Below are 24,607 nucleotides of genomic sequence, written 5' to 3'. Positions count from 1 at the left end.
TCATTGATGTTTCTATCTCTCTCTTCTTCTCCCTTTCTCTCTCTGAAATCAATGAAAACACATTTTTTAAAAAGACACAAGGAAAATTAACTGAGCATGGGAAGCTGACAGTGAGAACATTAGCCTCACAGGACCAATGACTGCAAAGAGCACAGTGGGAGATAAGGTATGCTTTAAAGGGTGCCCTAGGTCATGACATACACTGAAAATCAACCAAGAGAGGAAACTTAATGGGGTAGGCAATAAAAAGCCATACGAAGAAAATAACATTTTTTGAAGCCCAATTGCTTAGAAATACACAATTGGAATGGGGGAAAAAATACAACAACACAGAATCAAAGCAATGAGTCTATTGTGATATGGAGAAGAAATGAGTTAGGACAATGAATGGGCAAATGAAGAAACTAGAGACAACCTGAGAGTCATTTTTGTTTTTGTTTTTTTGTGTGTTTTTAAATTTTCTTTATTGATTTCAGAGAGAGGAAAGGAGAGAGAGAGACAGAAACATCAATGATGAGAGAGTGTCATTAGGGATTAAGCCCGCAACCCAGGCATATGCCCTGACCAGGAATCGAACCCCGATCACCTGGATCCTAGGTCGACACTCAACCACTGAGCCATGCCTGGCTGGGCCTGAGAGTCATTTTTGAACGAAAACAATATAGGATCCTGGTGAAAGATATATTAAAATAGCAAGACAATGACCACAGAGTGTAGAGTCTGAAAGACTAGACAATACAGAGGTACCTTTAACAGAATGGAAGCCTTGAGGGAATGGAATGAGTAAAATCTGGAACATATTAAATGTGAAGACACAGAAGGTATTCCCTGTAGAAAGATCCTATAGAAAAATTCAACATAAATTGTGAGAGGAAAACACAGTGCCAAGCGTCATAGCTAGTTCAAGTCATGAAATAAAGAGATCAAAGGGCCTCTCTTAGAGTTGTGGCTTCTACTAAGAGAAGACAGGAGGTCAAAAAGAACACTGAGTGGACACCTAAATTTAGGGTCAGGAAAAAAAGAAGAAGATGGATCTGGTAAAGAAGAGAGAAAACGAATAGCTGCAGATATCTCACAGGAACCAAGGAAGTTCTGTGAAGTGAAAATTGAAGGAGGAAGTGAGGAGGCTCGAATCATCAAGAGTGTTACCTGCCTGAAAGACACAGAAGAACACGGCTGAAAAACAACGGTCATTGGGGAATCAGAGGAGTGGTAAACAGGTGCAGGTGCCATTTCAACGGAGCTGAAATGAGTTAAGTTCATGTGAGGACTGTGGCTCAAATCCCAGTGTAGAGAGAGAAATGTGGCGGAGCGGGGGGTTTCCTCCTTTCACGAATCTGTAACTCTATGAAAATTCTTCTCTGTAGTGGCTATGGCCCACAACTGGTTTTTATCCCCACTGGGTCAGAAGAGAATTTCAACAAGCTAAAAGAAAATGAATAGAATCCTCTTGAGCACATTTCAACTTACAAAATGGCTTGATGTAAAATAATAATAAAAATGATGAAGTCTTCTGAATGTGCACAGTGGTTTGCCATATTATTTTAATTCAATTTTTTATTTTTATTTTTTTATCATTTCTTCATGCAGTACTAAGTCTGAGCCTACCAGGTACTCTATGAAGTTCTGAGACAGGTTTCAGAAATCAATACCCTGACTTGCCATATTCTAGTAAGCTATGGCTTGAATCAATACATCTCTGTTCAAGGGATAGTTTGTTATTCTCTTTCCAATACACACAATGCCGGCAAATATACCATTTAACAGCCATGCAATTACTCATTGCTCTATTTATGGGGGTGAGATCATTTTTAATAGAAAGAATTAAAGCTGAGGGATGTTGAAATAATATTACAAACCAATTATTTTTAAGGTAAATCCTTTACTTGCTGATTTAGAAAGTGTGATCAAATGGGTTATTTTCTCCTGATCATTAAACAAACAAACAAACAAAAAAACAAAAACACAGAAGTAAAGAAATTGGATTATCATACTAGCTCTATGACTAAAGAAGCTGAGATTTGGTTCTTAGAGACGATCTGCCCCAGATCACAGATCACCTTCGTGTGCCACCTGTAGTACAGAACAGAGGGTGGTTGTAGGACAGCAGAGGCTGCTTGAAGCGATAAAGGGAATGAGACAAATGATGGGGAAAGAAGGGAATTCCTGCTATGTCTCTCTGTTTCTTTCTTATTTTGGGGGGGATGTGGGGACTCATAAACCAAATCCTTTACTTTCAAAATTAACAGTAAAATTATACTTCGTGTAATGTGAATCCTCTCTTTCCTGTGTCACCTATTCCTTTTTCTAAAACACTGCCATAGAAACATTTTTTTCTTGGCCGGTACCAGTCATTTTACTTTTTTCTACAATCTTTACTAAAGTTTAACGGTAAAATAAATATAAAAACAAACAAAAATTATACTTAGAATTCCAGTTTGGTTTTAAATTCCAGAAAGGTCTTAAAGAACTTTCTTATATTTTAAAGCCAAAGCACAGCCTTCTAATCTGTAAAGGTACAGACAATTAAAAAAAAAAAAAAAAAAGCTGAAGACAATAGTGCAATAGAGAATTCTACAACAGAACCCATCAAGGGTGTCCAAATAATAAAGTATTTGAAGACTCCCTAGCCTGTGTGGCTCAGTTGGTTGGAGCGTTGTCCTGTACACCAAAAGGCTGTGGGTTCAGTTCTCGGTCAGGGCACACACCCAGGTTGCGGGTTTGATCCCTGGTCAGTGTGTGTGCGTGAGGCAACTGAGAGACATTTCTCTCTCACATGGATGTTTCTCTCTCTCTCTCTCCTCTCTCTCTCTCTCTCTCTCTCCCCCCCCTCCTCTGTCTCTAAATATTAATAAAAGCATATTATGTGGAAAGTGACATTTGGTATTTTGTGTCCTTCATTGAAATAGAATATACAGGCAGCATAACTATAAAGTGATGATGGCAAAATAGAAAGAACTGGGCTGGGTTTCATCCCTGCCTAGGATGCTTAATACCACGGAAACCTAGAATATTACTGAATCTCTCTGAGCCTCAGTTCCTTCACTAGGACAAGAGGAAGAATTATCATTACCCTTCTCTTTTCATAAGTTATGTAAAAACTCAAATGAGATAAAGTATAAGAAGTCTTTTATTTTTAAAAAGAGGTCAGTTTTGGAATTTACAATGTAAGGGACTTGGACAGGTCAAACTCACGACAGCTAATGACACAATAATAATAGCTTAACACCTTAAAGATTGGTATATGTATCACATGAAAAAATATTTTTTATCTACTAGGGGTGAATAAATACCTGACTTTTGAGTGGACCAAGCAAATTCAGCTATGCACAGAAAATTTCCCTAAAACATCAGAGGTTCAAAAATAAGAGTTAAATCCCTAGGCTTTTGGCCTTTGCATCTTCTACGCCCTCTTTTACTCTTCTTTCAGATCAAGTTGTACTGTGACCATGTTGATTACACTCAACATGGAATTACATAAATTACAAAAGAACTCCAGGATCTGTGGGCCCAAAAGCGCTTCCTACCAAAGCCATGGTACGACCTGTGAGGGGACTGGCAAAGGCTATGCTGGAGGCCGGAGTGTAAGATGAGCTTCTTTCCACTAAAGAAATACAATGAAATCTATCTCAATGGCCACTGGCCACTAGCCATGAACACATATTGTTGATGACTTTGGCTGCTTTTTGAGAACTTAAAATCATCTGCCTTCTTTCATTTGTAAGAAAATTGATACTAAGCCAAGAGTCTTAAAAGTCCCCAAAATGCATTTTGTTTTTGTTTTGGCCCATTTAAAAATAAATCTTGGCTTCCCTGACATTTGCTGTGAGAGCTAAACAAGTTGCCTTGACTCTTTGAGACTTAACTTTTTTTATTTGTTAAATTATATTTGTGCCTTCCTTATGTGTGAATATCAAATATAACATAAAGTATTTTGCAATTTATGAATCAATATAAAATTATAAAGAGGTAATATTTTATTACCAAGGCATTGCATTTTAAAGCTGCAAGAGCTCTAAAAGATGATTTAATTCAATCATTCACTATGCAGAGGAAATGTGTGGGGATATTTCCTTAGCAAAAAGACTTAAAGGCCTCAAGCACATAAGAAGAAGGAAGGGGATCACTGGTGAACTTTGGGAAGACATGGTACAAACCAAGTGACAGCAATAACTGCCAGAACGCAGCACAGAGACCAGCTAGCCCAGGACAGCCCAACAGTAATAGCATCAACGGTAAATATTTACTAAGCCTTAGAACATGTCAGGAACATACACTATTCTCTGTGTGCATTACCTCTTTGAAACTTCAAAGAGGTAGGTACAATAATTATGCCAATTTTACAGATAAGCAAACCGGGGCATGGGAAATTTAATACCATGGCCACAGTCCTGCAACCAGCCAGTGGGGAGCCAGGTATGAACCCAGGCCGTCTTGATCCAGCATATACAGAGTTAACCATGATACTCTGTTGCCCCTGAAGCTTGACTTGGCTCATATAACGCAAGCATGGAGAGTGAGGGGCCAGGGAGTCCCTTCAGAAAAGATGCACAGGATACATAATGAAACACAGCCAAAACAGCAGTGAAATCACTTAATGAGTTTATCCTTTCTAATAAAAATGACTTTGCCATATTTCCTGACACTCCTGGTGACAGAATCATTAGAGGTAGGGATAGGGAAATAGTGAGGGAGAAAATTAAAAAGGCTTGAAAATTCACCCAGAGACCCCCACAGAGGGTTCCTTAGCTACAGCCTGCTGCTGCCCTCACTTAGCATGTATGCATAGCATGAAAAACACAAGCTTTGCTGTCTGTCTGTGCATCCTCACAACTAATAAATAGCCTTGAGGGCTGGGGTAAAGCTTGCTGGTCTGCTCTTGGTATGTGTATCCAAAGGGTGAAGACTGGATGCAGTTACACTGCAGCTGCCCTGAAATATAAAGGGCTATATAACCTTGATCTAAACAAAATATGAAGGGTGGAGTGCAAGTTCACTAGGTCTACCAGAAGAGCAGGTCTAGAGCCATCGGCAACCACATTTTCTCCCCAAATTCAGGTGGATATAGTTTTATAAGTCAAGAGCGGACCATTGCCACAAAAATGCAAACTAAAGAAAAACATTCAATAGGATTCCTCCATAAGGTAGAACTGTTGAAAAAGAATGCCAACATGAAAGAGAAAAAAATCCAAAACCATGAAATAGGAGTTCCATAAGGAAGAAAAAAGTAAATGGAAGATTAAATTGCTTTTTTCAAATAACACAAGAAAATGTTCCTTAGCTGAATAAAAACCTGACTCCTCAGATCAAGCAGATTCATGGAATGCTGAGTAGAATTATTGGCTGGAACGTGAGGGACCCTGTGTCTAGATACATTGTAGTAAAATTGCTGAATCCCACAAATAAAGCATAAAGGTCAAACAAGAAAAAGTTACTAAGTTAGATGTGAAATTTAATGAACAAACTGAACTAACAAGCAAAATAGAGACAGACTCATAGGGAGCAGGAAGACAGCTCTGGTGAGGGAGGGAGGTTGAGCAAAACAAAAAAAAAGGCAAAGAGCTCATGGAAAGGCAGGGGTGGGTGCAGGTGGAAGAGGGTATGGGGGAATAAACAGTGATGGGGGGGGAAAAATTTAAAATAAAAAGCTTGCCTCCAAAGAAAAAAAGGAAAGAAAAAGACTCCGACTGGCACCTGATTTCTGGTGTGCAGCACTACATGGCGGCACAGGCATCCTCGCAGAGTACTGACGAAAAGGAGCTCGGACCCTACAACTCTAACTGCGGCCAAACTAATACTTAAAAACGAAGGCAAAAATAAGTCATTTTCAGATATACCAGAACTCAGGAAATGTATCACCCACATGATAAAAAACATGACTAGGTAAAGGACTGTGGAAGGGAAAAAAAAAAACAAAAAAAGGTAAAGACTAAGGATGATGAATTTAAGAAAAAGAAATAGTAAACAAAAAACACTGAGGTAAACAAGTTATAGTTTATTAATCATACAATGGTACAATTTAATGTGAGAACTTACTCCTTAAAAAGAAGTGTTACAATGTTTAAGATATTACAACAGATTCACCAACTGGTTTTAAATACCACTTTGGATAACCAGGGAGAAGATTGTTCAGGCTCCACATAGAATATATATTGGAGGTGGGATATATATTCATGTCATAATTTTCCCTTGATAGAGGAAACTTGTTTCAAAGTGTTTAATCTATGTTATTTGATTTATTTACATTACTAGGAAAAAACATGCGTTACTTTTTAGACATACAAAAAATATATTTCAGCTTTGAAGAAATCACTAAGAGTCTTGCAGGGAGAGACACAATGGGATAAAAACTCCCACTGACTCTGAAAGAACCAACTGCAGTTTCACTTAACTTTGGGCAAAGGAAATTTTCTGAAATATACAAATTTATTAATTACACTCTATTAAAATATTCAAGAGTGAAAGCAAAGCTAACCTTATTGGTTATCCCTACATACAGCAGAACTGACCACAACCGGTTTTCCCGTGAGACTTTGATTGTCCGGAGACCGGCCAATCTTTCACTGTAGAGAGCGTGCATGTGTCAGACGATTTCAAGGCGGCAGCCTCAAAGGTAATTTAGTTGATAAGGGTGAATGGGTGGGTAGGTGCTACTCCACTATCCATCCCAAAGACACGGTTTAGCTCTTTAAATAAATTTTTTAAAAATAAGGAAGAGAAACTATGGCATTCCATGAAAAAGGTCCAAGTTGCTAATTGAAACATTGGAATAGTCCCTGTCAGCTCTAGGCTTACTACTTTCAAAGAAGTTTTTACAAGTTTAGACACCAAAAATACCCCTTTCTTCTCGACTGAATAACCTATCAGACGATGATTCAGAGTGAAAGACAAACAGGAAAACTTTGACATTCGCTTCTAGAAAGTCACATTGACCAGAACCAGCTACATGCCTCAGAACCCACCAGCCCTGCTAAACATTCCCTGACCTAAATAGGTGAACCATAAGAGGAGATGAAGGCAAAGCTAGCTGCTGCTGCTGCCAGGGTCACAAACAACCCCACACAGCAACCAGGGCTCACGAACCCCACGCCCAAGGGAACAAGGCAAAGGGCCAGCGAGAAACAAGCATCTCAATCACTCCTGCAGTATGTTGTCATGTATCGAGATATTCTTGTATTTTCACTGCAGAGAAAAGATAAGCATTTCAGAGTGCAACTGAGCTTTCGCTGACCATTTCAGTTTGGCTCTGGCAATCTGGACACTGCCTCCGCTCTGAGCCTTTAGAGCCTGGGCATGCTTCTGTTTCACCCAGGGTTCTCCTTCCTCACCCACAGCCAGGCACGGAAGGGAGGACCTTTACAGCAGGGTACAGCGGTACCTAGGTTTCTGAACGTCTCCATTGACGGACATTTCGGTTTATGAACGCCGTAAGCCTGGAAGGAAATGCTTCGGTTTTCGAACACGCCTCGGAAGTCGAACATGCCACACGGCTTCTGCTGAGGGCAAGATCCTGAGGCCTAGCTGTGGGCTGTTGATCCCTCGGTTTTCAAACGTTTCAGAACTTGGACGGTCTTCCAGAACGAATTACATTAGAGAACCGAGGTACCGCTGTATGTCTACACCGTGAAGCAAGTCTCATTGCCTCTTTCTGCGAGTTCGTGGCTGTGTGTCTCTCTGCCTAAAAGTAAAATTCTGTCATTCAATACCCATGACCAGAATAGTACTAGACTAAGGGTCGCATGTCACATGACAGATTTCAGCGCCAGTTCTACGAGAACTTCAGTAGATTTTTCAGTTATCATTGATAAACGAAGTACATTAAATGGCTAAATGACTAAAATCCACCAATCACCCTACACATATATAAGCTTTGAAATTGTTTTCACAAGAATAAAAATGAGTGCGGAGAGTAGCCAAAGAACATATATATATATATATATATATATATATATATATATATATATATGGCCCAGGAACACAGACAACAGAGTGGTGAAGGCCAGGGGAGGAGAGGTGGGGGCTGGGTGGAGGTGGGCAAAGGCAGAGAAAATGGGACACATCTATAATAGTATCAACAATTTTAAAAACGTGAAGAAAAAAAAAGAATAGAAATGAATTGGCTTACAAATTTCTGGAGACTGACTTTAAGCGAGACCATAAATGATTTCAGAATTTTCTCTTTTCTCTTCTCCTTTCAACTAACTCTGGGCATTTCCCCAAGTTCAGTGCACAGCTCCCATCACACTGTTCTCACTCTTTCCTCAGAAAAGTCATCTCTTTCAGTAGCTTTATTGATCAACTCCTTGGGGCAAACATCATCTCTCTCTCTCTCCTGGTCTGACAGTTGCTTTGAATGAGGACCCTTTTCTAAGAGGGCAGGAAGAAAATCTGTGTAGGGAAATCATAAAGAGACAGATTTCAGTTCAATAAAAGAGAAAAAAATAACGTTTGGAGTAACCAGCAATGGACAAAGCAGTCTGTTTTCCGAGGTGGAGGAACTGCATTTACAATAGCAGATGTGGCCACCCTGCCTGAATGAGTATTAGAGGAGACATAAACACTGAAAGTGTAAAACCACTGGATAGTAGGCAAGTAAAATCAAGCCACAGGACTGAGTCACAATGCAAGAGGCAGAGTTAAAAGTTGTCAACCAGAGGTCATGAAAAAATAGTCAAGTAGAAATGTAAAAAGAGGAAGTTAATTACAGGGCACCTGAACTCAAAGCCATCAGGTATCAGCAGATAAGTCCCTGAGGAGCTCCAGGAAGTCCACCAGACAATCAGAGCTGTCTGCATGGGGTTTCCCACAAGAGCAACATATTTTGCCTAAAGGTGTGTTAAGAGCACCACTTGGCATCTAACACAGGCCTGAGGATGTCATTCATATATATATATATATGATTTTATTGATTTCAGAGAGAGGAAGGGAGAGGGAGAGAGATAGAAACATCAATGATGAGAGTGTCATCGATCGGCTGCCTCCTGCACGCGCCCTACTGGGATCGAGCCGGCAACCTGGACCCGTGCCCTGACCGGAAATCGAACCCCGATCGCCTGGATCCTAGGTCGACGCTCAACCCCCGAGCCACGCCCAGCCGGGCTGAAGCTTCCAAACTTGATTCAGAGGTGGTAGCTGATCCATCTCATCCTTCAACATTGCCTTACCTATAACATTTGCCCATAAACATTTTACAAAATTGAGGGGGAAAAATTAGGAGATTCAAACAACAGAAAGGGACTTGAGTTATGACCTCTAATTCCCTTGCAAACCTGAAATTTTATGACACATTCTTCCCCTCTGAAACTATTCCACACAATGCTATTTACCTGCCAATTATTGATGAAATAGAAAGAAATTACCGACTGTGGCATCAGCTCAGAACAAAGCTAACAGACCCAAGATTGAGACTCAGGGCAGTAGACCCATGATGCCAAGTTCTAAGGTTATAATCTCCAGCGTAAGTGCCTGAGTTAGAGAAGGTATTCAGTTTATAGCAAATGAATGAAGAATAGTGAATGAATGAAGCGACTGCGAAATGGCCACTCCAACCCTTACAGGCACTGAGGTCAAACTGGATCCTGATGGAAATGACCAGAAAATGTCTCATTTGTTTTCCAAGAGTCATCTTTTTCCATAAAAATGAGAATTCTCAAAACAAGAATTTTTGATGCTAAATATTTATTTGCCCTTTTCAAAGAAAAAGGAAGTCTACACCAAACATCAAAAGTTCAGTGAGTCAAGCAAAATTCTAGCAGCACCCGGTCCTTCCAAACAGGAACACGTAACCCCTTAGTCTGAACCACAGAGCTTGACAGAGGACTGAAGCAAAACCATGTGCCCATTGAGAAGAATGACAAATCCAGGAGTCAAAATTCTCAGATTTATTAAGAGTTCAGTCAGAAACTACATGATCTACACCTTCTTGGTTCTCAGTTTTCCCATTTGTAAAGAGAGGGAGTGAAGTTACTTAGCAAGTACTTGAAAAGGCCTTACTTAACTAGATGCCTGGTGCAGGGTCGGACTAAGTTATCTCTTAGGTCCTCTGAAAAACCCTATAACTCTTATAGCTACACTTAGGAGACATTCTTTTGGCTCTGACCTGAAAATTGGGCTAGAAACATAAACAGACTTCTACAGAAAAATACACATTTACCAGCTGTAGTTTGGACCTGGCAACAGGAAGTTTCACCACACTGAGAGAGAAAAGTAGAAAATGTTCCCCGGTGGTTGTGTTTCTTTGGGCTACAGTATAGCTCCTATCTAAAAGGTGATGATATAGCCAGAGTGGGGCCGAGTCCCTGTCATATCCCTCTCCCGTCGCTACTGCAGGAGGGAAGGGAGGGCTCGTTTTCTTTTGAACTCGCCCACAGTCTTCTGTATATTCAAGAATAGCAGGTCTCTCCCTACCAGATCTGTCTTTTTCCATTTGGCAAACTCTATTTTATTTTTTATCCCTCTTCCTTCTGTTTTGCAGAGAACAGAAGCCAACACAGCAACAGGCTTTTTGTTTATTTCCTTCCTTTTCAAAAACAAGGCCGTGGTTTCAGCATAGTTATCAGGACAAGGTCCATACAGAACCAGACTTTTAGTAAGTTTAGGGAAACCCCATGTTTGAATTTTTCTTAATGAAACACTTTGGCAAAACCTTATTATTATTATTCTTGCTGTTGCCATTTTTATATAGTAATAATTATATCAGAATATCTGTAAAGCCATTGCAGTTTAGCAATTTGAAATCCATCTGTATTTCATTTAATTATTAGATGTTGATACAGTTACCTTATTTTTAATTACAGGGAACCTGGGACTTAGTGTGACTGGTTCAAAAATAGCATAACTAGAATAAGCTGTTCAACTATTATTTAAACATGGGTCTCCTGTCACAAAGTCAAACAAACTGTTTAGAAACTAAGATTTAATGCAACAAAATAGTTTCTGTAATGATCCAACAGAGAAGATCGATTAAGTAACGCTTTTAATTGAGTAAATTAAATTTGCAAATAATCAACCCAACAAAATAAGAGCAAAAGTACACAAAAGGCAAATTTTAAAGGTTTTCTTTTTATTTTAATAAAAATGACTAAAATTGAGGAAAACTTATCATATTGTTTTTATTTGCAAGGGATCTCTCTGATGCATAAAATAAATACAAACTTTGTCAGACTCCTGTCCATTACTGGTTAGTTTTTACTATCCAGCAGATAAAATGCAGGGAGTTGTGATATATATATCTAAGACAGAAAACTCTAAGAGCCTTTATAAGATCTAGCCTACAAATGGAATTGGAACTTACTGGTTATAGCTGGAACTTAATAATTTCAACTGATCAATTAAAAAAAAAAGCTTCTTCTATTTCCTAAGATCTAGTATATGAAAATATACCCTCAAAAAATCCACATGGCTCATCCCCCCTCTCCTATGCCAAGTCCTTGTTTAGGTGCCACCTTATCAGTAAGGTCTTCTTGACCATGTCTGCCCTAGGTAGGCCGTATCCCTTACCCTTTCCTCAGCCCGTAGCACTGATCAGGTTCCCATATACTTCGTACTGTATATATTTTCTTCATTTCTACAAGTTTTACTAACATAAAGTGTCATGACAGCAGAACCCTGTCTGTCTTTTTTTTTGCTGTAGAATTCCTAGTACTATAAGGGTGCTCACACAAGAACACAGAATATCTGTGGAATGAATGAATCATTTCTTCCTCTGTCTCCACCAAACCCAAAATTTAGGAGAAAGTAAGACAGACAGTGGACAGAACTATTTAAGGTTTTTTTTGCTAAAGCTTTTCCTCTATAAAACTTATATTGAGAAAATTTAAACATATAAAGGTAGACCAAGTAATAGACTAAATCTCTAGCACCTAATAATTATCAACTCATAATTAATCTTTTTTTAACCTATATTCTCACTAACTCCCTACCCATTATTTAGAAACAAGTACCAAACAACATTTCACTTCTCCTCAAATATTTCCAATGTTTTTCTAAAAGAAAAAACTGCTGTTTTTTTTCTTCACCTTATCTAAAATAGCCTCATCATCCCTAAAAAATAACAATAATTTTTTTATTTATGATTCCTGCCTGACATGAATAGCATGTGGCTGTCTAAGTGGTGGCAGGTGGTCATCAGTGTCCCTACATGATCACAGGCTGACAGCTACTTCTAATGTTGCTTCTGTCTCTAGCCCAGTACGTTGTAATCAGCAGGCTCTGGAGCACAACAGCTGTATATAATCGATACATACTGTAATGTACATCCTTGACCTCATTCAGAAGAGAAAATCCTAGAGATGTTTGCTGCTGCTTTTGCTAGAAAGATATTACTGACCAATTAGGACCCACAGTGACCAACCAGAGCCTTAAAATATCAGTCTTACTCACAAAGAATGCAATATTTGTGGGGAAAGGAAAAAAGCAATAAAAAAGTATGATTGTGTGCCCCAGGATAACAAGAACATGTGAACTTCTCAAATGACATTCCTAAAAAATGGCTTTCAGTTTCTAAACAAAATTAGTAGGTGAAAGGATTTCTAAGGCTTTGGAGTACAAGGGGGAAGAACTCTGAGAAGCTTGAGTTGGGCATTTGCATTAAAGTGCCTTAGCTTTCTGTGAGTTGTAGAGCTCTCTGTAGGCTCTGTATAAATGCTTATCCACCACAGAAACAATCACTGAATTCATGAGCTTCCTAGCATGGCTTATAAACATGACTTCAAACATGGATCTTACCTGTGCCCTGAAAGCACCATCATCCAGGGGTGGTGGAGGAGGGAAGTTTCCAGAGCCAGATGGAAGAACACCAGGATCATCTAGAGGTGGGGGTGGGGGTGGAAGAAAATCACCTACAGAAAGAAAACATACACATGAAGTTACTATTGATGATATTTTCTAGGCACTCTAGCTTTGCAATCGGCATTAACATGTAATTTTTTGCCTTGCATGACAATTATTCCCTTCCCTACTTCTCCTCACTTCAATTAGCAGCCTTAACTTTCTGGTCACTATCACTCAGTGACCACATTTGATACTTGAAAGTGACATAAAAGCTAGTCTATAGGGGTCGGGTACATTTAGCCAGACCAGGGAAGGCAGATGGGGTGGTGGATTACTGAAGTGTAGAAGACTTGGTCCATACCCTCAGTAAATTTTCAATCAAGTAGAGAAGAAGAATAAGTACATAAGTAAGGGTAATACAAGATGCAATTTATTAAGATATACAAACAAAGTCGCCTGGAAGCTAAGATGAAGGAAAGCTTTTGACCTAGTGGAGAAATGAAGGCTTTACTGAGCATTTAAATTGTCCCTGAACATTAGGATGTAGGGAGTAAGTCCATTCTAGGCAGAAAGAGAGAGGAATAGCAGCATAGAGGTAAGAAAATTTTAGGGCCTGCAGAATAAAGAGCAGGTGAGAATACAGCATAAATATAGAAATGTAAAATAAACCAGTAGGTTGTAAAAATTAGAACAGTGACAAAATAAGCTTTTAAGTGTGTCGTAAAACTAGCAAAGAGCCTGAATTCTATCATGCGTGAAGTAGGGATCCATCAAGGATTTCTGAGAAATGAACACTTGGTTGTAGTACGATTTTCTAACGACTAATCTAAAAGTACACGCAGGGAAGATTTTGAGAAAATAGAATAAGAAATTCTGATTTGGAAATCTATATGCAGTCTACGTAGGAAGTAATGAGGCCTCAGGACACTAAGAAACCCCAGCATTGTGACCAACAGGAACAGCACAATGAGGTTGCAGTTGTCCCGAAGAATATGCCTAATCTCTAAGATTTGAGGTATTGACATACATATAAGAGCTCTGCTGAGTCATGGTATAGAATTTTCTAAAAGTACTCTGCAAGAAATTCTATTGGGAAAAGAAAATTGCAATTACAAAAAAGTCCTTATTTCTCCTTTTCCCCTTTTTTTTCCTTTTTATTAAATGTATTGGGGTGACACTGGTTAACAGGTTTCAGGCACACAATTCCACAATACATCATCTGTATGCTGTATTGTGTGTTCACTGCCCCAAGCCAAGTTTCCTTCCATCACCATTTATCCCACCTATACCCTCCTCTACCTTTTAAAAATAGTATTTTAGATGTGTTGAGACAATTCTCCATTCTATTTATGGATAAATAGCTTTTCCTTGCATTTCAGCGGTTTAGCACTGAGTGGTGGGGCAGCAGTCTCCATCACTCAGTGAATTGCTTTTGGAAAGTACCAAAGCATCACAACTTAAGTCTTTAGAGAAAGGAGAGTCAAACTGCAGAGTGGAAGGATGGTGACTTGGACTGCTTGCTCTGATATGCCTTTCAGATGGTTCGTGTGGGCTCCATTTGCCTTATAACAGTCTTGGAGCTGGGAGAGTAGCTAACATACTCAGATCACCAAGCAGTCAAACATTATGTTTAGAGTACTCTGCTTTTTAGACTCTTACTATGCACCAGGCAATGTGTGAACATGTTCATACACTACCTTCTACTTCTACAAAACTCTCTGTGCTGATGGTTCTCCAACTTTGGGTTCATCAGGATCTCTGGAAGGTCTTGTTCAAATGTAGACTGCTAGGTCCCACACCCAGGATTTTTGATTCCGTAGGTCTGGGAAAAGGCCCAAGAATTTCTATTTCTAATAAATTCCCAGGTGATGCTGATGCAATTGGTCTTGGGACCACACTTTGAGAAACACTGAATTAGACAAAGTACAGCATTGTTGTTCCTACCCTAGACCCCACAAGGTTAGTAAAGTTCAAGGACTGTGTCATAAAGAAACATTTCTACTTCTCTTATTCTTATGAGTATACTCATTTCAAGACATACTTTGTCCATACCCTTATTAGGGTTATAAGTCTCATAAATCTTTCTTAACTCCACCCAGTAGTTCTAAACACTGCCTACAAACTAGAGTCACCAAGAAAGCTTTTCTATAGACATTGATGCCAAAACTCCATCTCACACCAATTCAATTAGGATCTTGGGGATGGGGAGAGAGGGTGGGGAGGAAGAGTCAGATGCCAGTATTCCTTTAAAACCCAGGTGATTCTAATGTACAGCCAGGACTGAGAAACTCACTTGACCTTCATTTGGCCAAACACTGCACTAAAATATATAATATCTGTTAAGTACAAAGAATTGTCATCAGATCCTCTTCTGCCTTTTACAAGTCATAACATATGAGAAGAATGTACACAATGAGATCTTAAGTGACCAGCAAAGGAGATCAAGGTTGATGAGGACTTGACTACCAAATTCTAGTTCACAGCCTAATTTTCAGGTTCAAAGTCCTATCCAGACCTATGTCTTCTGCATATCCAGCCTAAAAGAAAATTTCTGAGCATCTTCTTCTACTTCAGCAGACCCTAATATGACACCAGACAGTGTCATAAAGAACTGTCTGCATTAAACAGGATCAGAACTGAATGAATCTTGGAGGTCTTATTATAAAGGTAGAAATAGAGGCCCACAAAAAACACATGAATAGTCGAATTTTCACAGAAAATTAGTCTATGATGAGAAAGCACAATTGATTGCCTGTCTCTGAGGTCCCTTCCCACTACATCCTTCTTGACTACATTTCTGTCATACAAATTATGCACAGTGAGGCAAGGTTGATGATACTCCTGGGAGGGTGAAAAGGAACAGAAAGAAAAATGGAATAGAGTTTTAAAAAGAAGTAATTTGTAAACAACATAAATCTAGACTACATATTCTAGGGAAAACTAGGCAGATTTTTAAAAGCTCTAGTGATAACCTCATAATAATAATCTGCTTTATTTTTTTCAGTTACAAAGTTAGACCAAAGTGTTCAGTTCTTCAAGCTCATAGGCTTCTTACTGCATTTTAAAATGATGTCGAAGAATGGTAAATGTCTTGAAAACAGATACATACGTGATAAAGGGATAGAATATTCAGTGGGTCCTTTGGAAGGAAACACAACTCGTTGATATAGTTGGAATAAGAAAAGCTAAATAACTATCATAAATCAGACTAAGAATTATTATGAGAATTTTGACTTTAGCTCACCATTTTAACAAGCAAGTAAACAAAGGAAACTGCCTCTATGTTACGGTAAGAATAGGTTCAGATTAAGAGAGAAGGCAAACTTCCCATGTTTAGAGAAGATGGGAAAGGGAAAGAATGGGGTGCACGTATCTGTGTGTCGCGTGTGCATGTGTGTGTCTGTATGGTGAGAAAAGGGGGAATCCTTTCCACTACATTTTTTAAAAAACGATCAGAGACCATGTGTCTTAGATGCTTAGGTGGTAACCCTCCCGGAGAAAAGCAGCTGAACAGAATCAGCTGCCGTACCTTCCAAATAACAATGCTAAGCTGTAGACCTTCACGTTAGCGCCCACCTGAAACTGGAACTCCCAGACCCTGCCTCTCACGGGGCATTGAACACATCGTACAGGCAAGCCAGAAAGAACACAGCTTCGGGCAACTGGGGCCGTGCAGTGATACATAAAATCTGAGACAGGAACGTCTGGTTTTAGAAGTCGAGTAGTCACAGACAGATGGCTACAAGCCTGGCTTCCTCTTTACCCTCTAACCCCTGATCCAAAGCCTACCACATGCAAAATACATTTATTCATCAATTACCAGGTAATAGGATTTACTCGAAGTTACACAGCTAGTGAATACAGAGCTGGAAGTGGATCCTCCCTCTGCGTTGGCAAAAAGCTAAAAAGGATATCACTTCACTTCCTCCATATCACCCCACATCATTTAGCTAAATTCAATTTTTTTTTTCTTTCTGCCAGAGGTAGCACCATCAAACAGTTAAAGGGTGAGTTGGGCAAATAAACTATTATATCCCTGATTCCCAAATGCTCCTTTATGCCAATTAACTTCAGAAAATAGCCTGTTATGCATACCATTAACTAGAAAAGGGAGTGAGGAAAAACTCCTAAGAACCCAGCCATCTATGCGTATTTTTTCAAGCTACCCTTTCTAGTCTAGAGGTAAAAAGGCAGTGAGACACCAAGAAGCAGATGTGACTACTAGGTAGAAGCTGAGTTATCACCCAGCTGAGTTATCGCCTAGTAACATGGGTTAGGCATATATGGAAGGCACCTGAGTACAGAGCTTGCTATACTTTCATGAAATAAGGGCCCCATTAGAGGGAGAAAAAAGAACAAGAATTTACCAGCAAAGAAGGTGGCAAGGTACTGGTTATGTGTGATTGCAGTGGAAAAACACAAGAGAGTAATTAAGCTCAAATCATCAACTAAAGTCTTGATTCATTTACTATGGTTAAAAAAAAAGCATCATTCTCTTTCTTCTTCATCCAAACATCCATGTAAACCTACACACATACACAGGAATTTAGATAGCAGCCCCTTTTGTGCTTCATAATACAGTTCTATCATAGCATCTCTAAAACTTGGCTGCATTTATGGGCTTATGATCACTCTCGCCTGGTTAGAACTGAAGTTTCTAACAAGTAGAGCCCACTCATAATTTATCTTTATACCCCCACCACCTGGCATAAAGTTTGGGTCATTGTACACTCTCGGTAAATGCAGGATGAATCATTAAGTAAATAAAAAGTCATTTAATAGCTCAATTGATACAATTTTTAAATGACCTGATGCCTTAGATGTTTTTCAAACATCAATGTTGAAATCACCAAGGGGGTCTAGATGACCGGCAGACTTTGATGCAGTAGGTCTGGAGTGAGGCCTAAGCATCTGCATTTCTAACATGCTCCCAGGTGAGGCAGATATAGATGCATGCACTTCACATGGAGGAGCATGACTCTAGGGCTCTTCGGCTGGCAGCTGCTGGCTCTCCAGTTTGCTTATGTGGAGAATTTTGCGTTGTTTAAGGAAAATCTAAACTTTAAGGTACGTATAAGTGAAATCACTTAGGGGCTCCTCAAACTAAGAATTTAAATTATGAGTGCATAAAAAATTGGATTGGATTGCACTCACACAAAAGTGAAAAAAAATTAATTATGGTGAGCAAATAATAAATTTTAAGTAAAGACAGCTATTCATTTCCATTAATAATTACTACTAAAGAAAGGAAATATGCTAGAAAGAAAAGAGTACAAAATTTCAAGCCCCAAAACTTAAAATACAAATCCAAGTTCTACCCTTTACTTTGGAAAAGGCAATGCCACCATCTCAGGTTCAATTTTCCTCACCTATTAAATGAGTATAACAAAATTCACTTCCTGGTGTCACTCTGTGGATCAAAGCAATTAAAACAGCGACTTTGAACCTTTTTAGGCCAAAAACCAAAGTAAAAAAATAAGAGTTTATGTCATGATGCAATACTACTATCTGAACATATGTAAGTCCATGTATATTTGAAACAAGGATATCATGAAACCACATTTACTACATGTAATGTACAATGAAAATGAAAATGTTAGAGTTATTTATTTATTTAAAAAATGTTGGTTCACTAAAACGATTGTGAACCATAAATGGGTCCCAACCCACAGTGTGAACATCACTAAGCTAAATGATATGTAAGTAACTTGTACAACATCTACATGATAGATGATAAGTATTTTTTTCTTTTCACTTATGCACAGAGAACAGATGACTCTAAACTTGCCCACTCTCTAAAAGAGACCAAATCTGAGAAGATCAAGCTCTCTGAGTAACGGCTGAGTAAAGAGAACAAGTGAGAAAATGAAACAAACACAAAAGGATGACAATCTCCATAATGTGATATTGTTTAATGTCATTGCTATTGCATTCTCCTCATAGATTAGAGGCTATTCATTACAAAACCAAGCAATTGAAGACTTTATTTACAATTTCACTCTCAACTCCACCTTCAGTGTCCATTAAAACATACAGGACATCAAGAAAACTACAACAGAAAGCATAATGAGTGAACTCTTTTAAAAATGAAGTGATCAAAGTTTAGGACAACATGTATAATAATGTTATCATCTGTGTGATAACATATATACGTGTATATTTTATCATCGTGGAGTACCTTTTAAGTGGATTCCCAAGAAAGTGTTAACAGCAAGTTGCCTACAAGAAGATGCAGAATTGTGCAACTGAGAAACAAGAGTAAAAGAGAAACTTACTTTTCATTACTTATATCAATTTTTAACCTATCGCTATTTTACCTAGTTATAATTTTAAAATAACACATACACACAAAACTAAAGAGAAGTTGTCAGTGCCTATAAAAGTATCATCTGTAAATGTTAAACTTATAAGGTTTTAAAAATCACCAGGAAACACTGGGATATGACTGAGGTCAAGAAAACCATTGAAGATAAGTCCCATTTAATACATGACCTCTCAGTCTTTGCAACCTTTTTATTATGTACTGGTTATAACTAAAAATATGAAAGGAATTTCCCTGATTTACTCAACATGTTTTTCCTATTAGAGATAGGATAAAATGCTTGCTTATTCATAGAGCCAAAGCCTACACACCATCTCAGTGGGAACACGGACCTCTGTCCTGGAGAGAGACTGAACATTATTAATACAGCAGCTCCTGGATTCCCATTGTGTTCCTGTTCCCTGAGTGTGCAGCCCCTTTGAGAACTCTCTGGGAGAAGTGATAATTATCAGGGCAAGGCTGGGCATTCCTGGTTCCCGGTCCTTACTGTCATCAAAATAGCGACAGCACATCCTCCCTTAAATGACACATCTGCAACTGTAAATGAGAAGATGTGTGACCCTGACCAAGTACTTCAATTCTTTAGTTCTCACACTAGACACTTTTGGTGTACAGGTTTTTATTATACATAATTATACATTAGAAAATTAATCTTTCTATTTTTATTTCCTGGTACTTAACTAAAAATAACAAATTGTTGATTCTGGTTATTAATTTTCTAAGCAATAGCATTTAAATGGAACGGGTAAGATAAAAAATAGTGATAAAACACAATATTGATGGCACAGGAAAATCAGCACTCATATGATATATATAGATATAGAGATAGAAAGAGAGAGAGTAAGCTAAAGATAAAACTTTTCTCAAGAAAAATTGGCAACAGGTATCAAAAGTCATAAAAATATTTATACACTTTGATGCATCAATACCACTTTTAATATATTATCCTACTAAAGAAGTAATGGAAAAGTATATAGAGAAGCTTGTTAAAGAATCTTCATCACAATGAAATATAATAAAAATAATCAGAATGTTCCATTGGTAAAGTATTGATAAAAAAAAAAATCAATTGCAGTCAACCAAACACTAGAAAATCATGCAGTCCTTAAAATGATGATGTTGATCTAGATCTGACATCTATTTCTTCATTGACCGAATGCTTTCCATGTGTCAGGCGTTATTCTAGACACTATGGAGAAATCAAACTAGTTAACTAAATAAAATCAATCAGTCAATCAACCAATAAAACAAAAAGTGCTGTGCTCATGGAATTTATACTCTATCAGGAGTAAGAGAATGCTTAAAAATAAAGATACTTAATATAGGTGATAGGTACCACATAGAAACATAGAGCAAGGAAGAAGGAAGAGACTGCTTGGATGGTGCTGGAATGCTGCAATTTTAAAGAGAAAGGTTGGGAAATGTCTCACCAGGGGGGTATTTGAACAAAGACTTCACTCTAGTGAGGGAGTGGGTCATGGAGTAGTTGGAAGAAGAACAGGGAAAACTTCCTGATATATTATCATGTGAGGAAAAAAGTGGACTACTGAACAGTGGTTATAAAGTGGTCCTTTTTTGTATAAACCTCTGTGCTAACAATGCTACCATGTAGTCTACAGCTTGAGCGATGACGAGTTGATTTTTTAAATTCTTTCTCTTTTGGATTTAATTGTTATACAACAAATGTGAATTACAGGCATGCATTTATAAAAAATCAAAAGGAAGATACTTTGAAATGAATTATAGAATCTACTCAAAACCCAGTGTTTAATTTTAATGCACCACTATATTTACCCAAGCCAAAATGTAATGTCTTCGTCATCTTTCTAAATAACTTAGCTTGAAATACTCTTTGAAATTCTCAAATTAAATGCATGACGAATTATTACCCTAAAGTAGATAAAGTCTCCCTGATTTTCAAATGGACAATTTCACTCTACATTTAGCTAATGCAGAATCCCTGGGTCTTCACTGAGTTCAAGTCCTCGTGTTTAACCACAGGTTACTAGTCTGTATCAAGGTGAAAAACCTTAGTATATTACATCTAACAATATTCTATTTCTCTATCACACAGTGGTTTCCATTTGCTGAAAAACAAATTCAATTCCTTAGTCAAAAACATTGAATGATTTTCAAATAAGATAAATTTAGGGTGACAGTTTAGTTCCACAAACGGACTAGAACTGAAAGCATTTTTTAATCCACCAAGTGTCATTTGTCTTACAGAAGTATGGTAATTGCTACCCAAATAACAAACCACATGGTTGAGTACCAAATACTGAGCATTCAAAATAAATAAAGCAATGAGTTAAGCCTAAGGATCAATCTTCTACCAGCTATGGAGATATCTTCAGCCCCAATGCCAAAAAATGAAATTCCCTCAGTTTAAAAATTTTTTTTTTTTAATCCATTATATGGACAGAGAATGAGGCAACAGTCCAGGGTAAATCTACCACTGAAAAGAGAAGCTGGCAAACAAGTATCAATGTGCTGAGAGACTATTCTAAAAAGATCCCTTTCTTTCAGAGATGGGACATTGCCCTGGACGGCCATTAAACCAGACACTTACCTTCCCTCCAAAGATGGTGACGAGGCCTGAGGGAGCGTAATTTTATCATAAAAATACATTAAGTAGCTCATTTAACTTATTTCACCATAATGAACCATCCTCACTTTCAATGACAACATACTATTCCTTCTTGATTTAGCTTTCATCAGAGCACACATTCTGCTCTTCGTTAGTTTAAATGCAAATCCATCGGCTTCTCCTGCTAGACTATAAGCTCCTTGAGGGCAGGCTCTCTGCTTTACTAATCTCTACATAGAGCATTCACAGCACATAGGAGATGCTTGATAAATGGTCATACCGTCATTATTATTATTCCAACTCTCTATTGCAGTAAACTGAATTAACTCTGAAAGAATGAACATATGTATTTTACCATGGACAACGCTGCCCCTTTCTCATTATTAACATAAGACCAGGATACTACAGTTCTGGTGGGTTATTCTCCTGCAGAATGCTTATAGCTGCACAGTTAATAACATTGGTCTTAAAGTAGCCACCCTTTTTCCTGTTGTTGTCGTTATTACACATGTCCTTACTCAGAACATGTCTTTAAATACAGACAATAAGCCTTCATCCCTAAGTTACCCTCTGGTTGTCGGGGCACCCTTGCCTCTAGAAACATTGCAATTATAAATACTACACTTGATATTTCTTCTGTAATAACAGATCTGTACAGAGGTCTTCACAGTATTTATATCCCACAAGTTATCTTAGAAACCCCTTCACATCCTCCAGGAATTTTGGAGGGTCAGATCTTCTCCCATCAAGGAGACTTGGGAACAGAGGAGCAGGAAAGTGAAGAAAGAGGAAGAGATGTCACACAGACAAAATCTCAAAATGCTAGTCCTTGAAGTGCTGAAACGCATCTGACTTTTAACTGAGGGTGTGCATCAGAATCTCATGGGGGCACTTTCTACTACTATATACAATCAGGCCTCGCGGCAGAATTCTTCATTCACAATCACTGGGGTGGAGACGCAGACACCAGCATCTTGACAAGCTTCCTGGATGATCCCGATGAGTAGCCCTGGCTGAGAGTCACTGACCTTCATGGAAAACAAACTAAGACTGAGGAACTATTCTAGATTAAAGAAGATAAGGAGACAGGGCAGCTTCTACCTGTGATTCAGGATAGGATCCTAGACCACAAAAAATGGACATAAATAGGAAAACTAATAAACTCTTAATAAAGTCCATATACTAGCAAGCAGTATTGTGTCAGTGTTAATTAAGTGTTTTTGGTAACTGTACTGTGATTATGTAAGACATCAACATTTAGTAAACTAGATAAAGGCTAAATGAGAACCCTTTATTTTTCAACATTTGTGTAAATGATTTCAACAAATTGTGAAATCATTTCAGGATGAAAATTCGAATTTTGTTTTCTAATTTTAAGAAAAAGATCATTGACCTACTCCAAAAACTTTATTTTATAGATGGAGAAATGTTCAACCATTGCAGTACAGCGAAACAGTCAAATCGTGTAGAACCATACCAAGAAACCCACTGTCACCCCAAATCTCCTAACTTCTAGCTGAGGACACATTTACCACAGTGCATGGCAGGTTCAGTGAGGCAAACGAACCTCCTGGGAAAGCAGTGGAAACTTGTTCTGCCCCTACAACCTCAAAAAACTATGAAGAAGAGAAGAGGTTTTTATTACGTAGACTTGAAATAGATGTCAGGAGCACATGACACATCTTCAACAAAATCCAGGCTGAATGCAGCATGGATTGGCCAGTAATCTTAGCCTGGGGAGCAGCAGCAGTGAAATCCCACAAAGCTTCCTTTTCCCCCAGGCTGGAGCCCATTCCCCACCCCCACCCTGCCTCCACCTCCAGAGACTCCTTGAGGGTGAGAATGGCTATATGAGACCAGGGGCTTTCTGTGATTTCTCCAGTTTTCATCTTTTATGCACAAATGCTTTCAAATTCTTCTCACTGAGAAATTCTTGTTACTATTTATACAAAATGCTGCCAACCATTACTCATTCCCCTTCAACTTTGCCATTTCATCCAGTCTGAGGCTTAGCAAATGCATAAGTGCTTTAAAAATAATCAGGCACTCATTTCATTTCAAGGTGGTTGTTTTTTGACATGTTTTTGTTGTTTTTTTTTCCAAAGAAATACTGGAGCTGACAGGTATTTGCTCTAAAAATTTACTTCACCACCTGCTAGCTGAAATATTGCTTTCATGGATTTACATTGTATTAAAAGGTCACTGGCTGTTTAAGTCTTAAACAGTTTTAATCATTCTAAAAGTCTCTTAACAGTAAGAAAAGGAAGCTCAGAACAAACAGCAGCAGGGACTCTAATTAAAAGGGCCAATTCATCTAATTTTATTTGGGGTTAATTATTCAGGATTCACTCTTTGATGTGTAAGGAATAGCAATTAGTAATTTTAGTGATTTGAGAATCATTGGAGGTGTAATCAGTTAAAATGAGTGAGTGTTTACAACACAAGATGGTGAATTAGTCTCTCTCAGCTGGAGAACAGGAACATTAGGCTCCGAGAGATCAAGGCTAAGGATTTCAGACCCTAGTAATAACAGTCACTTCAAAACAGAACACATGTCAACAGCATCGAGCGTTCTGTTTACTCTTCGCTGAGGCAAGGCACAGGAGCTTCATGAAATTACCTTTACCCAGATCTCCATCTTTGCTGCTGTCCCCAATCACTTCCCTCTATTTGGTTCTTGCCGCCATGGTAACCATAAATGCATCACATTTAAAAAAACACACAACAAAACCAACTCTAAGTGAATATACCATTTATAAGCAACTTAATACCCAGGGTAATCATGGCAATCATTTATTCCATGTCTGCATCTCTGATTGAGGGCGGAGCATCTCCACCTACACCTCTATTTGGCCTGTGCGCAAAACTGAATTCAGAGACCCTAACCGACAGACCTACTTACCTATTCTTCCAACCTCTATTTTTCT

At 38.4% G+C, this 24,607-nt stretch overlaps 1 protein-coding gene across 4 annotated transcripts in view; it reads right to left on the bottom strand.

Moving 5' to 3' along the window:
- Positions 1–24,607, bottom strand: part of LPP (LIM domain containing preferred translocation partner in lipoma) — a 617,231-nt gene that overhangs the window by 337,476 nt on the left and 255,148 nt on the right. For all 4 annotated transcript variants that reach the window (XM_081138106.1, XM_081138104.1, XM_081138105.1 and 1 more), the window contains one exon: positions 12,727–12,839. In XM_081138106.1, the coding sequence (XP_080994232.1) occupies positions 12,727–12,839 (113 nt within the window). The remainder of the gene's footprint in view (positions 1–12,726; positions 12,840–24,607) is intronic.

This window comes from Miniopterus schreibersii (assembly GCF_964146895.1).
Source record: "Miniopterus schreibersii genome assembly, chromosome: 5".
NCBI classification, from domain to species: Eukaryota; Metazoa; Chordata; class Mammalia; order Chiroptera; family Miniopteridae; genus Miniopterus; species Miniopterus schreibersii.
Note: the sequence above shows the minus strand (reverse complement) of the source record. Positions and strands in the feature narration are given on the sequence as shown.